This window comes from Sminthopsis crassicaudata, chromosome 4 (assembly GCF_048593235.1).
Source record: "Sminthopsis crassicaudata isolate SCR6 chromosome 4, ASM4859323v1, whole genome shotgun sequence".
In the NCBI taxonomy this organism is placed as follows: Eukaryota; Metazoa; Chordata; class Mammalia; order Dasyuromorphia; family Dasyuridae; genus Sminthopsis; species Sminthopsis crassicaudata.
Window position 1 is genome coordinate 442,326,037 of NC_133620.1, and position 13,703 is coordinate 442,339,739.

General features: G+C 42.4%; 1 protein-coding gene across 5 annotated transcripts in view; it reads right to left on the minus strand.

The window, feature by feature from the left end:
* Positions 1–1,406: 1,406 nt before the first annotated feature.
* ARNT (aryl hydrocarbon receptor nuclear translocator) overlaps positions 1,407–13,703 on the minus strand; it is a 52,809-nt gene continuing 40,512 nt past the window's right edge. For 2 of the 5 annotated variants that reach the window (XM_074263429.1, XM_074263426.1), the window contains 9 exons: positions 11,715–11,866; positions 8,523–8,633; positions 8,301–8,370; positions 6,050–6,173; positions 5,472–5,574; positions 4,852–4,999; positions 3,760–3,919; positions 2,774–2,940; positions 1,407–2,059 (listed from right to left, as the gene is read on the minus strand). In XM_074263429.1, coding sequence (XP_074119530.1) covers positions 1,970–2,059; positions 2,774–2,940; positions 3,760–3,919; positions 4,852–4,999; positions 5,472–5,574; positions 6,050–6,173; positions 8,301–8,370; positions 8,523–8,633; positions 11,715–11,866 — 1,125 coding nt within the window. In that variant the 3' untranslated portion in view covers positions 1,407–1,969. Of the gene's footprint in view, positions 2,060–2,773; positions 2,941–3,759; positions 3,923–4,851; positions 5,000–5,471; positions 5,575–6,049; positions 6,174–8,300; positions 8,371–8,522; positions 8,634–11,714; positions 11,867–13,703 lie in introns of all 5 variants that reach the window. The other 3 variants (XM_074263428.1, XM_074263425.1, XM_074263427.1) reach the window with 2 other exon arrangements.

The window sequence follows — 13,703 nt, forward strand, 5'->3', positions numbered from 1 at the left end:
GCCAACCAGAAAAAATAAACACAATTGAAAATAAAACCCTGAAGGAAAAATATGGACAAAATCCCCAGAGTTTTCCCCCCTCCCTCCCAACACCCCTAGAATAACTGTACAATATTATAGTCCTAATCACATTTAAAAATAATTGATTATCAAAAGACAGATTCAAATGGAAACTCAACTTTTTGGTTTTTTAAATTGTGATATAAATATATATTATATATATATATATATAATGTTATGTATGCTGTGTGTGTGTGTGTGTGTGTGTGTGTGTGTGTGTGCGCACATAGATTTTTAAAAAATAAAATATCTCCTTCTCCCTGTCCTTTTGCTATCTGGTACCAGGGTGAAGAGAAGGGGAGAAGAGAGGTCAAGTCAATATGACATTCCATCTCCAGCCTCCCCAAGGTCATCTCTTTTTTCAAGACATCTGTAACTACATTAAAACCATCTTGCCCTTAACTCAGTCTTGTAATTAAAAACCGGCCTGAGCCAACAGGAAAAAAACAAACCTCTGATGTCACTTCACTGTTTGTGACATAAGGCTCAAAAGGCATAATAGTAGGCCATATCCTCAATCAGATGGCTACATTAATTGGTAAGAAGCCCTGTTTGATATGGGTTCCTGCCCATCTGCCATATAGTATTACTATATTTATACTCACTTGACACTTCCTAGCCCCAGCAAAAATTTTTAAGAGACCCAATTTGACTCTCAAGACCAGAAGGAAAACAAAGTGTAGCATTATAGACTCATGTTCCATCTGTGTGCTAGTAACAAGGAAAAATGTCATTTTTGTGTGTGTTTAGATCTGGCTAGAGAATTGGAATTGGGGGAAAAAAAAACTTATTTTTGAGCTGAAGTTGGTATTGCGGCTCACAGTCCAGTGTGGATAAGGGCCTGTTACTGGGACTGACAAACCAAGAAGTTGAGTTTCCAAGAGATTATCTTCTCAACAGTGCTTACACAGTGTATACTTCTGACAGAAAATGCGTGTAGTATTTGTGGCTACGAGTCTAGGGTTTCTTAAAAAAGTTTAGCACCTGAGCCCACTTTCCATAATGTCTTGAAGTTCTCTCCAAAGGAGGAGCACCACTAACAGTGAGAATGACCCAGTTTTGTCACTAACAATGTTCAATGAGAAGGTGCCCACACAAAACACTCCTACACAATTGCTCACACTGGCTGGGCATAGATGTGAACACAGCAAAGAAGTTAATCTAAATACACTTTGGCTGCAATATGGAGCAGAAAATACCTGGAAGTAACACTTTAGGACTTGTTTTGAAACACACGTACCCCACCCACCCACACCCACCCATCATCCACCACCCAGGCAGGCAGAATCAGGGACCAGAGTTTGTAATTCCTCTGCCACACAAGAAAGAGACAGACACACAGACACTTTCTCACTCTCTCTCTCACAAGGTTCTTTCTAGAGGAATTACTCACACGCTGTAGAAACTACCTGTAGCCATTCCTAAAGCCATGTGCCTGGTTTTTCTTGGACCTCCTACATAGAGATACTTCTCCTTTTCCCACCCCTTCCCTGGTCCGATTCAGAGTTTGTCCAAAAAATGTCTCTGCATCCAAGGTGATTATCAAACATTCTGCAGCTGGACCTGGAGGTCTCTGTGTAGGGTCTTCCAGCCTTGAACGTTCTAAGTGTCATCTCTGCCCAAAGCTCTGGTCAGGAGGAAAAGGGAAGAGATTGCCCCAATCCTTCTGACCTCAATCTTCAAAGTTCCCAAGAGCCTTGATGATCCATTTCATTGATTCTGACCATTCTACTGGGGGTTGGGGGGAGGGAAGTGAGTGGAGACAGGGAACAAAGGGGGCATGAGGTGGATTTTGGGGGTGAGGGAGGGGAAGGGAGAGTATCTTTATTCTGTTTACAGAAAGATTTGTTTTTTTTAAAAACAAAAAATGATTTCTCTCCCCCACCCCCTAATCCTCACCCCAACAGTTCTATTCTGAAAAAGAAGGGAAAATGGCTAAATCAGGAAATTCTTCATTGTTATAGGTGTTACCCTGGTCTCCCAACATTGACAGCATCTCCTAATGAGAAAAAAGAATAAAACTGGTATTAAAAATCAGTCCCTCTCTTTCATCAGATAATCTTCCACTATAGTAGTATAAGAATAAATAGGCCTCACATAAATGCTTCTTGTCCTCCTGAGCTTCCTTGGCCCCCAATTCCCTAACCCAGTCCCTCCTGTTCTAATTTTATTTTCTTCTTATTTGGTGAACAGAAGAGGAAGAAAAAATTATTTGCCTGCCCCCACAGCATTGTTCTGTTATGTTCTGTTCTATACAAATTTGAAGTAGCTTTGAACCCATCCCTTTCTCTCCAACTACAGCTTTTTTTCTGGCAAGCTTTGCACCACAGAGCCTTCTCCTGCCTGATGCCCCCTGGTTCCACTCACTTCATTCACTCTGTCTGCTCTCCTGGCACCTCTGTGAGACCTCTACATAGTTATTGGTGGTGGGCTTGTCAGCATGCTTTTATCTGCTTCTATTGAGTGACATGTGTCCTCAACAGCCCAAAGACAGAGACTGGCTTCCTCCTACTAGGAGCCAAGCTCCTTCCCCTTTCTCCTCCTATGCTGCTTAATAAACAGGTGGTTAGCCGAGTGAGTCAAGGGTGACACAGTATCCACTGGCCATCTTTCAGAATATCGACACTCCTCCAAGCATCCACCTTCCCCCACCAGCTGAGCTTCCTTCTTTCTTGCCTAACTGCCCTCCCTGGTCCCCTCCTCTACCCCTCACCTGGAAGACTTCAGGCTGGCTGGGCTGCTGTGGAGGGGGCTGCACGTGCTGCTCTCCAGAGCCAGATCGATGATGGGCCTGCTGCCCCTGGGGCCACTGGGGCCACACGCTCACTCCTTCTGCCGTGCGAGCCTGAAACTGTCCCGAAGGTTGTCCGGCCTCTGTAGCTGGGGAAATGTCATCTTTTAGTACCTGGAACAGTCCCAGCACTCCCCCCAGGAAGACAAGGGGCCACTCCCAGTAACTCAGCCAATGAAGAGTCGTCATCATCTTGCCTGACAGACATTTGCTCTCACTTATTAGAATATATTAAAATTCCTCCGTGTAGTCTGCATTAATAATAGTTAACTGGCACTAATTTAACACTTTATGGTTTACAAAGTATTTTACTTATATGTGACCTTATTTGATCCTCTTCACAATCCTGATGTAGGTACTATGTGGTACTATGTAGGTATGATGAGCCCCTGTTTTACAGATAAGGAAACTGAGGCTCAGTGAAATTAAGCAATTTACTACAATCATACAACTTATAAATAGAAAAGAATAAGCATTTACATAGCACTTACTATGTCTCAGACACTGTGCTAAGTGCTTTACAAACATGATCTCATTTGATCCTCAGAACAACTTCCGGAGGTAGGTGCAGATGAGGAAAAGGCAAACAGAGATTTAGTGACCTGCCCAGGACCACACAGCCAGTGTCTGTAGCTGCATTTGAAATCGGGTCTTCCTGCCTCCAGGCCTGGGCCCTCTGGTGCTCCCAGCAGCCTAACTACTAAGCCAAGACTTGAACTTCGGCCTCTCTCCCCTCCACGCCCCCTACCCCCCTCTCCCAAAACTCCTTCCATGATGCCGGATGCCTCTCAATTAGACTGTCACCTCTCCAAAGACTGGATGTGGGCACCCCACACTGCTGACTCTCGCATGCTCTCATTAGCACTTGTCCTTTTTCTTACGACCTTCCCTCTCCACAAGGGACTCACCAAAACTAGAGCCCCGGCTGGTGAGGCTGGGGTAGGCAGCAGCACTTGGTGATGCACTGGGGGCCCCAGTGAGAGACATGGGGCTGAAGGAAGACGGTGTCTGGAAGCTACCGACAGCAAACTGAGGGGACCGGGTTTTGGATGCGGGCGGGGGGGCCACCTGCTACAGACAGGACACGAGCAAAGCAGAGTAGAGACATCACTAATCTTCTCACCAGGAAAACTTCTTCCTTCCCTCAAAAGCTAGCTCAGTAAAAATAAAGCCAGTTCACAATTTTCTCTCCCTCCAAGAGGTGCCAATTAGCTCGCTACCACTACACTCTCCAATATGTACTGGGATGGCTGCAAAAAGACTTTTTGGAGCTCCTCCGGCTGTTGTCCACGTGCCGGTGTTCTCACTAGCTCTATTAAGAATTCCTCCAGGGCAAAAACTGAATTGTCTATTACTTATCTACTTCCCAAAGCATCTTGCTCAGTATTCCACACAAAATGACTGAATTGAGAAACACTAAGGGTATTAAGCCGGAGGCTTCACTGAGTGTTGGGAACACAGTCATAAAAGGGACACGGCCCTCACCCTAACACACTGTATGTACGTCAGGTATCTGGAGGAGGGCCGAGTGTGTGGGCTCTCCAGTAGCCTGCTTTAATAAAGCCCTCCACACACCTTCCTGTTGGAGCCTGGTGCCAGCCTGCCAGGAGGAAGAAGAAAGAGGCTCAGAGAGTCCAGACTCCTTGCCCACAGTCACACTGCTTTTAAGTAGCAGAGACAAGGTTTAAAACCAGATCTCCCTGACCTGAAGTCCACTACTTACTAACACTCCTTTGCATCTCCCTCAGAAGATAGATGTGTGGAGTTAAAAGACAAGTCTCAGTACAACTCTGATTAAAGGTAGAGAGCTAAAAGACATGATGAAGAATGGGGCTAAAAGATAGGTGGACTAGTTATAGATTTTCACTATGGAATCTCTACATAGCCATAGAAGCTGAAAAGGGAAGAGTGTTATTCAAGAGAGGTACAAGGATACTTTCCTATATTTCCAAAGAAAAACAAATGCATCCTGTGGGCTAAAGGTGAGACCGAGGCTGTACCTGGGCAACAAAGCCGGGACGGGTGCTAGGGTTCCAGGCAGGAGCTGTGCCCGGCGTGGGGTTGGAGTGGCGGGAGATCTGGGCCAACATTTGCCCTGCAGAAGCTGGTGGCTGGACAAGGGTCCCAGGAGGAACCAGACTGTTGTTTCTAAAAGAGAATAAGGTAGTAGAAAAGTAGAATAGTAAGGAATCCTTGGAAGTAAAATACTATCATCATCCTCTGGCCTCTCCTCTTCGTTTCTCTTTGTGCTAGAAAAAAACCTGTTGGAATTTAAAGAAAAGAGAGAGGCAGACTAGACTGCTCAGGATCCACCTGAGCACAGGAAAAGGACCTTGCATTAGGGCAATCCCTGAAACTTTTAGCTGGAGAAAGAGAAATCCTGGCTTTTTTTTCCCCTTGGGGCAATTGGGGTTAAGTGACTTGCCCAGGGTCACACAGCTGGGAAGCATTAAGTGTCTGAAACCACATTTGAACTCAGGTCCTGCTGACGTCAGGGCTGGTGCTCTATCCATTGTGCTATCTAGCTGTCCCAAAATCCTGGCTTTTTAAGCAAAATCTTCCTTAAAGTCTCCCTACCCCCCACTGTAGAGAATTAGGGACACATATCATAAAGACTCACCTGAAGTTCTCTGCTGATCTGGGAACTGAGGGGAAGGTGCTGCCCTGGGAGAACAGCTGCTGGCTAGCTGGGACAGTGCTGCTAGTGATGCCTTTACTTTGATCTGTAAAGAAAAGGAGAGGGACGGGGGAGGCAACTGTCAAGTTCAATACATTGTCCCAAGTAGCAAGGAGGGGTGATGGCTAAGAAGACTTTAACTGTCTTCACACAGATTCACCAAGGATCTAAGCTGGAATCTTGCTGGGGTGAAGAGAAAACCCAAGCATTTCTTCTATGTGAGTCATTGGGCAAACTAATGGGGATTTGAACGAAACAGCTCCTGTCCTCAAAGAGCTTGTAGTTCACTAAAGATCAGTAAATACAACACAATTTTAAAAGTGATGGAGTTCTAACAATGGAGTTAAGGACCAGAGCTAGGATTTCACTGGTAGAAGGGACTCTCAGTGAACAAAACCTCTCCTTGCCAATGTGACTCTGCAACTCAGAGTCTTAGAACCTGCCTACAATGCTGGGATGTCATGTGACGTGCCCAGGGTCATAAAGCTGGTAGGGAGAGGGTCCAAGAAGGGGGCACACACCTGCACCAATAGTGGGGTAGATCTCAGCAAACCGTGGGTCTCTGTCCTGACCAAAAAGGCCATCTGGCTTCTCCAGGGACTTGCTGTGCTCTGGGCCTGTGGCTGAGCCAGGCTGAACTGAGACCTGGGAAAGTAAGGAGAGAGGGATGGAAATTCTACCTGACACCGATTTGGCTATTTCTAACCAATTGGTGGGAACTTAAAATATGATTAATGTTCAGAATCAATAATGAACATGAGATGAGGGAAGGCCCCAGACAGGACAATCAATTCCAAAATGTCTTTATTTTCCTAGTTTGTCTGATGAACTGTCCTCATTCATCAGCATCTCAGTCATTCATCCAAAGAATTATAATAGCCATAAAGTCTCAATTTCTCACACTGAGTTTCAGGCTCCTCTAACAAAACATCTGCCCTTATGTATCCCTCAGGTCCTCTGGGCTGGTTCCTCAGAGGAGGCCTAGGGCTCCTTATTTATATATCCCGTCCACAGATGCTGTGAGCTCCCCTTCTTCCAAATGTTCTCCTTTCTCTATGCCAAGTGATATTCTTCTATCCTAATACTTTCCAAACTCTACTTAAAAATCTACCAAATCCATGAAGTTGTTTTACTTTTTTTTCATTTTGCTTATCCAATCATTCCAATGCTTCCTGGAATGTTACTGGATGTATTTCTTATATTTTTATCAGCACTTTTTGCTATATTTTCCTTATATGTTGTAGAATTGTCCAGTCCTTTCCCCATAGGGCTATAAACATTCATTCCCATTATACATTGTGTCCTCCTAAAGGGCTTAGTATAGGGCACCTGTAAGGATCCTTTAAATGGGCGGCCCACAGCAGATTTGAGTTGCCCAGAAGTAATCTCTGTGGATATAGGACTGCCCTGTGGGTGGGATCCTGGCCATATTGAGATAGCTTCATAATGGGTGATGGCCCTCTCACTGATTGGCTGTGTGTGTGACCTCACAGGCCCTTTATAAGCCCACTATAGACAGCAGTCGCTCTCTTTAACCTGGCTCCCTAGCCTGGGGTAGCTGAGTCAAGCTAATGGATAGCTGAGAGATAAGGATTTTGGTAGAGAACACATGGATCTTCAGACCAGGTGTTCACTAGGGAGTTAACAAGTCAGGGCATTATGTGAGTAGATATAATAAAGGCTTTTAAGATTACACGTGGCTGTTCTTGAGCGTGCTATCGGTTATTAAACTATAGATTCAAGAAATCATGGCCAGAGACCTTTGAAGGCCTCAGAGGAGGCGAGCCAGGGAGAGCTGACACTGCAAAGGTCAATGATCAAAGGTACTCTGTTGGGCCTAGGCAGAGTGGTAATAGTAATTGCCAGGAGGGCATGTTACAGGCACCCTCGAAGCTGATTGCTAAGCAGGCCTTGATTAAGATACTGTGCAGGCTGATCCCTCCTCATGACTAACCTGTCCTACACCTCCACACAAACCTGAAACCAGCACAAGTTCAGGCCTTCATTATGCTCATTTTGTGACCCCCTATAATAATAACCACCATTCTCCCCAAGTCCAGGCTTTTTCTCCTCTAATCCATGCTATATACTGCTGCCAGATCTTCATAATGCAGAGTTCAAATTTACATTACTCTTTTGTTCCAAAACAGCAAAAAAGCCTGACCCAATAAAATAATAGAGTCGTCATAAATTATTTACAAAGAGAGGGAACTGTAACTAATCCAATTAAAATCCACAAGCATTTGCAAAAGCCTCTACAAAGCAGTTCAGAAACTTAAAGACAATTATATACAATCAAATGTAAGGTGGAGAAAGTACAAACCAGCTGGAGGTGCTGCAAGTGCTATCTAACTTAGGTCATGAAGGAAGCCAAAGTTCTTAACAGCAGGAGAAGAGGAGGGAATACATTTCAGGCCGAAGAGAATTTGAAGGAAGATTATGGCAGGGACAAGGAAAGTAGCCACAACAGCACCATCTATAATTAACAGGGATTTGTGGAAGGATGGAGTATAATGAAACCACATGTATACAATGAAAACAGGAACCTTAGGAAACAAAACCCAACTTTAAATCTATGCCTCAATTCTTTTAATGATAATCTCTGCAGCTCCAACCAGTCTTAGTCCTCACCAACTATGCCACAAAAACTTCTGTCCTTACAAAAGAAGTATAATAGAAACTACATCCAATGACTACACCTGATGATCCATGACTGCTGATTCCTCTGCACCTTCTTAGTGGAAGGGACCAACTGGTCACCGTCCAACTTACCTGCGAATGATTATAGCTTGCCATTCCATCTCTTCCCGGCACCACATCGAGCTCTGTTTGCTGTTGCTGCCTACAGAGCAAAACAAGATTTTTTTTTTTAATGGTCTAAGGATCCTAGAAACCCAGAAGTAGAACTAGACCAATCTTCCCCATCTGACAGATGAAGAAACTAAGATCTGAAATGGTCACAACTCTATTCACCAAATTATCTGTACCACTCACCTGGGTGGCAACTGCCCAGAGCCCATTTCCAGGGGCAGATTAGCTGCAGGCCCCAACTGTGGCCTCTGGATTGAGTTGGACAGTGTGGGCCGTTGCTCTTGGTTGGAGTTCCTGAAAAACATTTTGTGATAGAGAGCAAATAGGTGAGGGGATGGAAAAAGAGAGAAAGAAATCTAATTATGTTTGCTCATAAATATCTCTATGTTAATTATTTAGTAAATATACCAAAGATGTCTGGTCCTATTGATGGACTTTATCCCAAGATAAGGCCACACAAAAATCACATGGGCAAGTAACAGCACAAATGCATAGTTTTATAACCTGTAAACCTCCAATAAATATTGGCCTAATCCTTTTTTCCTTTCAGTGCTTTGTTAGAAAAATTTCTATTGATTTTGTATATCTCTCTTTTCTATCCTAAAGAATGTCTTTGAAGGAAAGAAATCACTGTGTTTTCTGTCGCATGTAAACTAAATACCTAATATAATGCTGTCAGTTCTTGGACTCAATTTCCTACCTTTCCCATTCTTGCTGTTGTCTGAGCCCTATAATGCAGAAAGACATGGTAATTGGATTTCCTTTTAGTATCCATATTCTTCTTTGTCCAAAGACCAAGGGTAGACTGCATGTGATGTTAAGAAAATCTCCTGTAAGATAATTCTCCGAAACCTTTGACCCTGGACTACTGGACTTTTTGTTCCTATGCAATCAGATTAAGAATGAGACACTATTGTTCAAGTCCTTTTCATTTTCAATAATGGGCAGAGGACAAACCAGTATGATCTCAAGTGACAGGTCCCTGATTGTGCTCTCTACCTCCAGCATAAACAAGGATGCTTCTTTTTTTCCAACCTAGAAGTAGAACTTACTGCATGAAATCTACTACCTGCCTGAAGCACTAATCTCACACTAAACTGGAAACTGAGGAACAACAAAACACTCCAGAATTTTGAATTTATTATATGGGGTTAATTCTTTTTGATATTCTTCTCCAGTCATCTTCCAGGGATGATTTATTTTGTCAATTAGCATATATACCAAAATGTGGTAAGTCTATAATATTCTTCAATATGACCAAACAAATAAATTCAGTCTAAAATAATCATGCTTCAAAACAATGACAACAATTTGCTTACACATCACTGTCAATCTATGTTTGATGCCCAGTGTTTATTATAAGTATAATTACTTTGAAGAGTTGAGGAAGCATGGATAAAAAACAGATGAGGTCTGAAAATCATATGGGCCAGAAAATCTAGTGAATCTACAGATGTACTATTACACATAAGCATGAGGGGTAGGGAGAGAGACAGTTCTAAGTCAGGTAAAATCATCTATGTCACAGGCTAGACACATCTGTGTCTAGCTAAATAGCTAGACCTTGAAACAAATGCTATAAATTTTGTCACTGTGTGTCTAATGGAGAAGAGTAAAAGGATTTCATTTGCTACTTTATTGCAACAGGTCTGTTATCCAGGATGGTGAGCTTCTGTCTCTTCATCATTAAAAATTTTTACGAAATAGCTTCTCTCTCATCTAGACCCACAGCTAAAAAGAGCCTCTGACTATAAATAATGGAAATGTAAAGAATGGAAGCAATCCTATAGGAATCGCACTATCTACACTGGAGCATGCTATGGCAGGGGTATAAGGTAATCTTAAACTAAAACGTTTAAAAAGACCTCCGTTTGAATTCCATCACTGAGACTTACTAGCTCTGTGACAATTAACAATCCATTTAATCTCTCTGAGTTTAGTTTCATCTATAAAATTAAAGATCACCGATAGTATCTACTTTACCAACTTGTAAAGATCAAAAGAAATAACATATGCTTTACAAATTTCAGGTGTTATTTATTTAGTGAATTCAATTCACACAAATCAGGCACTGAGGCTTTCTCTGCTACTTTTTTCCCCATTATTGTCAAGATAAGTCAACATGCATTTTATGTGCTTAGAAGCAATGTAAGAGCCCATCCCCTTGCCACTGCCCAGGGTATATGGCAAACTCTCTCTTTGCAAGGTAAATGAATCCCTAATGATTATATTCCAGCACTTACCCTCATGTCCCTACCATAAGTGCTCTTTTTGTAACTGACATGATATTGAGTTATCAGAATAAGGAAGCACTATATCCACATCTCTTACTTACACATTCTAACTCCCCAGCCAAAATAAAGGCACCAGAAAAACATGCCAAAATGTTTCTCTTTAAAAAAAAAAAATATATATATATATATATATATATATATATATATTTTATTATTTTTTTTTTTAATGAAGGAAAGAAAGATGAGAAAATCAAAGTCCCAGGTACCTGGATCTTTCTGGAACTAGTCACCAATACCTTATAATGTTATACATGGAAATTAGAGTAAAACTATAGTAACATTGACCCCAGTGATTCTAAGTCAGTAAAGTCAAGGCAGAAGGGAAGCAGGTTTCTCATCTGTTTTCTATTACACCAAGTTGATTAGAAATTATTTAGCTTTCCTTAATAAGTCCTTGGATTAATGGACCCTAATCCTCTGATTAGTATTTACCATGCTAGATTATTACTCAACCTAGCCACAAAGATGAAGGTTAGTGACCTGATCTAGGCCAAAGAAGATTAGATAGAAAAAGATAAGCAGGCAAGTTAGAGGGAAAAAAGAACTTGAGGAAAAGAAGAAGACAAGATGGAAGAAAGGAATTAAAGACTGGTAGACAGGACTGTTTGGTTTGGGGAAATGTTCTAAGTATGTGAAAATAGGACCTGGAGTGGGTGATGGGAAAAGGAGAGTAAGTCAGTCAAAGTGATTAAAAAGAAAGAGAATCACTCCTAGAAACAATTGAAAAATAAAATTGGGGTAAATATCCTCCTTTTCAGTGCCTGTAATTGGCATTATGATTACAAATTACAGCAAGAAGAGAAACTATGTTCATTTCTGCCGTTTTCATATTCTGATTTCCTGACCAAAATAAAGATATCAGAGAAATGATAGTAAAACATGTTCTGTTAAAGCTCCCTCGAATTAAAATCAATCCAGACTTCCTATCTCGCCCAATGGCTCCAAATCCTGTAGAGAATAGAGTTGAATGTTTTTCAGTATTGCCTGGGAGGAGGGAGGGAGAAAAAAAGGAGGGGGAGAGCTTAGCCCTGGTTAATCTGGAGGGGCCAGATGCACCAGAAGAGTGCTCAGTGGTACCTACTTCACGCTGGTGTTGGTACAGATGATGTACTCAATCTCATCTGAGTAGGGGTTCTGGAAGGTAAAGGAGCTGGTTCTCATCCAGAGCCACTCATGGTTCTTGGACCGGAACCGGAACATGACAGACAGAACCTGGCCTTTTAATTTCACCACCTGGAAGAGTTTTTTTACTGTGTCAGTGGCACCCCAACCAAAGGAAACGGGCTGAACAAATAGTGACCCATAGCCCCAACCCCAGCCCCACCTCTGAACTAGAGATACCAAGCTCTCTTTATGTTAATATACACTGTGTAGATTACAATCCAGTTCAATAAGCATTTATTAAGTGCCTACTATGTGCAAGGCACCATTCTCAGTGCTGAGAACACACATAAAAAATATCCCCGCCCCCCAAGAATTTACATTACATCAGGATGATAGAACATATCTACCTATATATATCTACTATGAGCCAGGAAAGGGAAGCTACAAGGAAGGGGAACAAGAACAGCTTTCTGTAGGAGATGGCACTTGGGCCAAGTGTTGGAATAAGCTAAGAATTTTCTTTAGAACCCTGCCACATCCTACAGAAAGTCTCTGGGTGAGAATGGAGGAGATACCAGGAATAGGGGCTAGCGTGTGTGCAAGCAGAAAAGCAGAGATGGAACACTGAATTCAGGGAATAGCAAGTATGGCAGTTGGACGAGAACATAAGAGTGTGAAAAGAGTGAAGAGCTTAGCAAGCTTCCATTTGGTTCTGAAAGCCACTGAAAGCTCCTGAGCAGGGACGTGACCTGTGCTTCAAGACGATGATGTTGGCAGTGGTGTGGAGGACGGCTAGAGAAGGGAGAAGTGGGGAACCAGGAATCCAACCATGAGGCTGCTGCAATAGTCTGGGCAAGGGGTGATGGAGGAAGATATGGACTAAGGAGTGCAGGGGCATTGTTGCGTCAGTGCTCTTAGCTCTGTGAGGTGTGTGCATGCATTTGGGGCTCCCGTGAAACTAGAAACTTACTAAGATGAAATATTCTACAAACAGGAGGCCTTCAGTTTTGACTGATTAATGAGTCTAGCCTGACACACCAAATACTGAAGATTTAGTGTACTTATTTAATCATAAGGAGTTATGGTGAATGAACTCTTTAGGGCCTACACAAAGAGACCATGAAACTAATACTGATATCCTGGTTATATTCTGGCTTCCAGCTCTTTGTTTCCTATCATGATCATAGACATGGGAACAAAACACAGTCATTTTCTTTAAGGAAGAATGGACAGACCGAAGTCTCCACAACTTTAGAAGGAGAATTCCATCTGTTCAAGACAGAACCAGTAAGCAGCTGGAAAATATGGAAATAAACAGAGTATGCCCCAGAGGGGCAAGGCCCCAAACTCTTAGATTGTTATGGCTACAGCCAAAGGAAAAAGCAAATACTTTCAAAGACCACAGAGAAAGGGCCTTGATAAGTCTACTTAGTCTTGGAAAGTATATCAGCTCTTCAAAAGAAACAACAGAAGAAACCTAGCCCTTACAGATAGTTTAGCATCCCCAACTTGGGAGCCTCAGGAATCTGGACGTGGTTAACATTAAGCCAGCTAATTCTATCCTTCTCCTGCTACCAATGTGTTTCTTTTTTTTTTACAACAGAGAGACAAAAACTATCAGGAGTTCAGTAAAGTTTTGCAAGAAAAATTCCTCTTAACGCCATGCTAACTTTGGTTTTACTTTCTGCTTTAGAAACAATTAAAAGTGTTTTCTTTTCTAGCCAAAGAACCAAAAAATGACCCCTTGTATGTCTCATCCATTCCACAAAAATGCATTACATTACAGAAACTCAGCTGGAGCTTCAGAGGTCACCTGTCTGATCCAAATGTACTGTAACCTCTTCTACAATGAACTTGACAAACAGGCATCCAGCTTTGGTCTCTAGGAAGGAGGAATCACTATTTCCAGGTCGCATAAAGTGTCGCAATTTGCCTTTATATCCAGCCCAAATTTGCCTTTTGATAA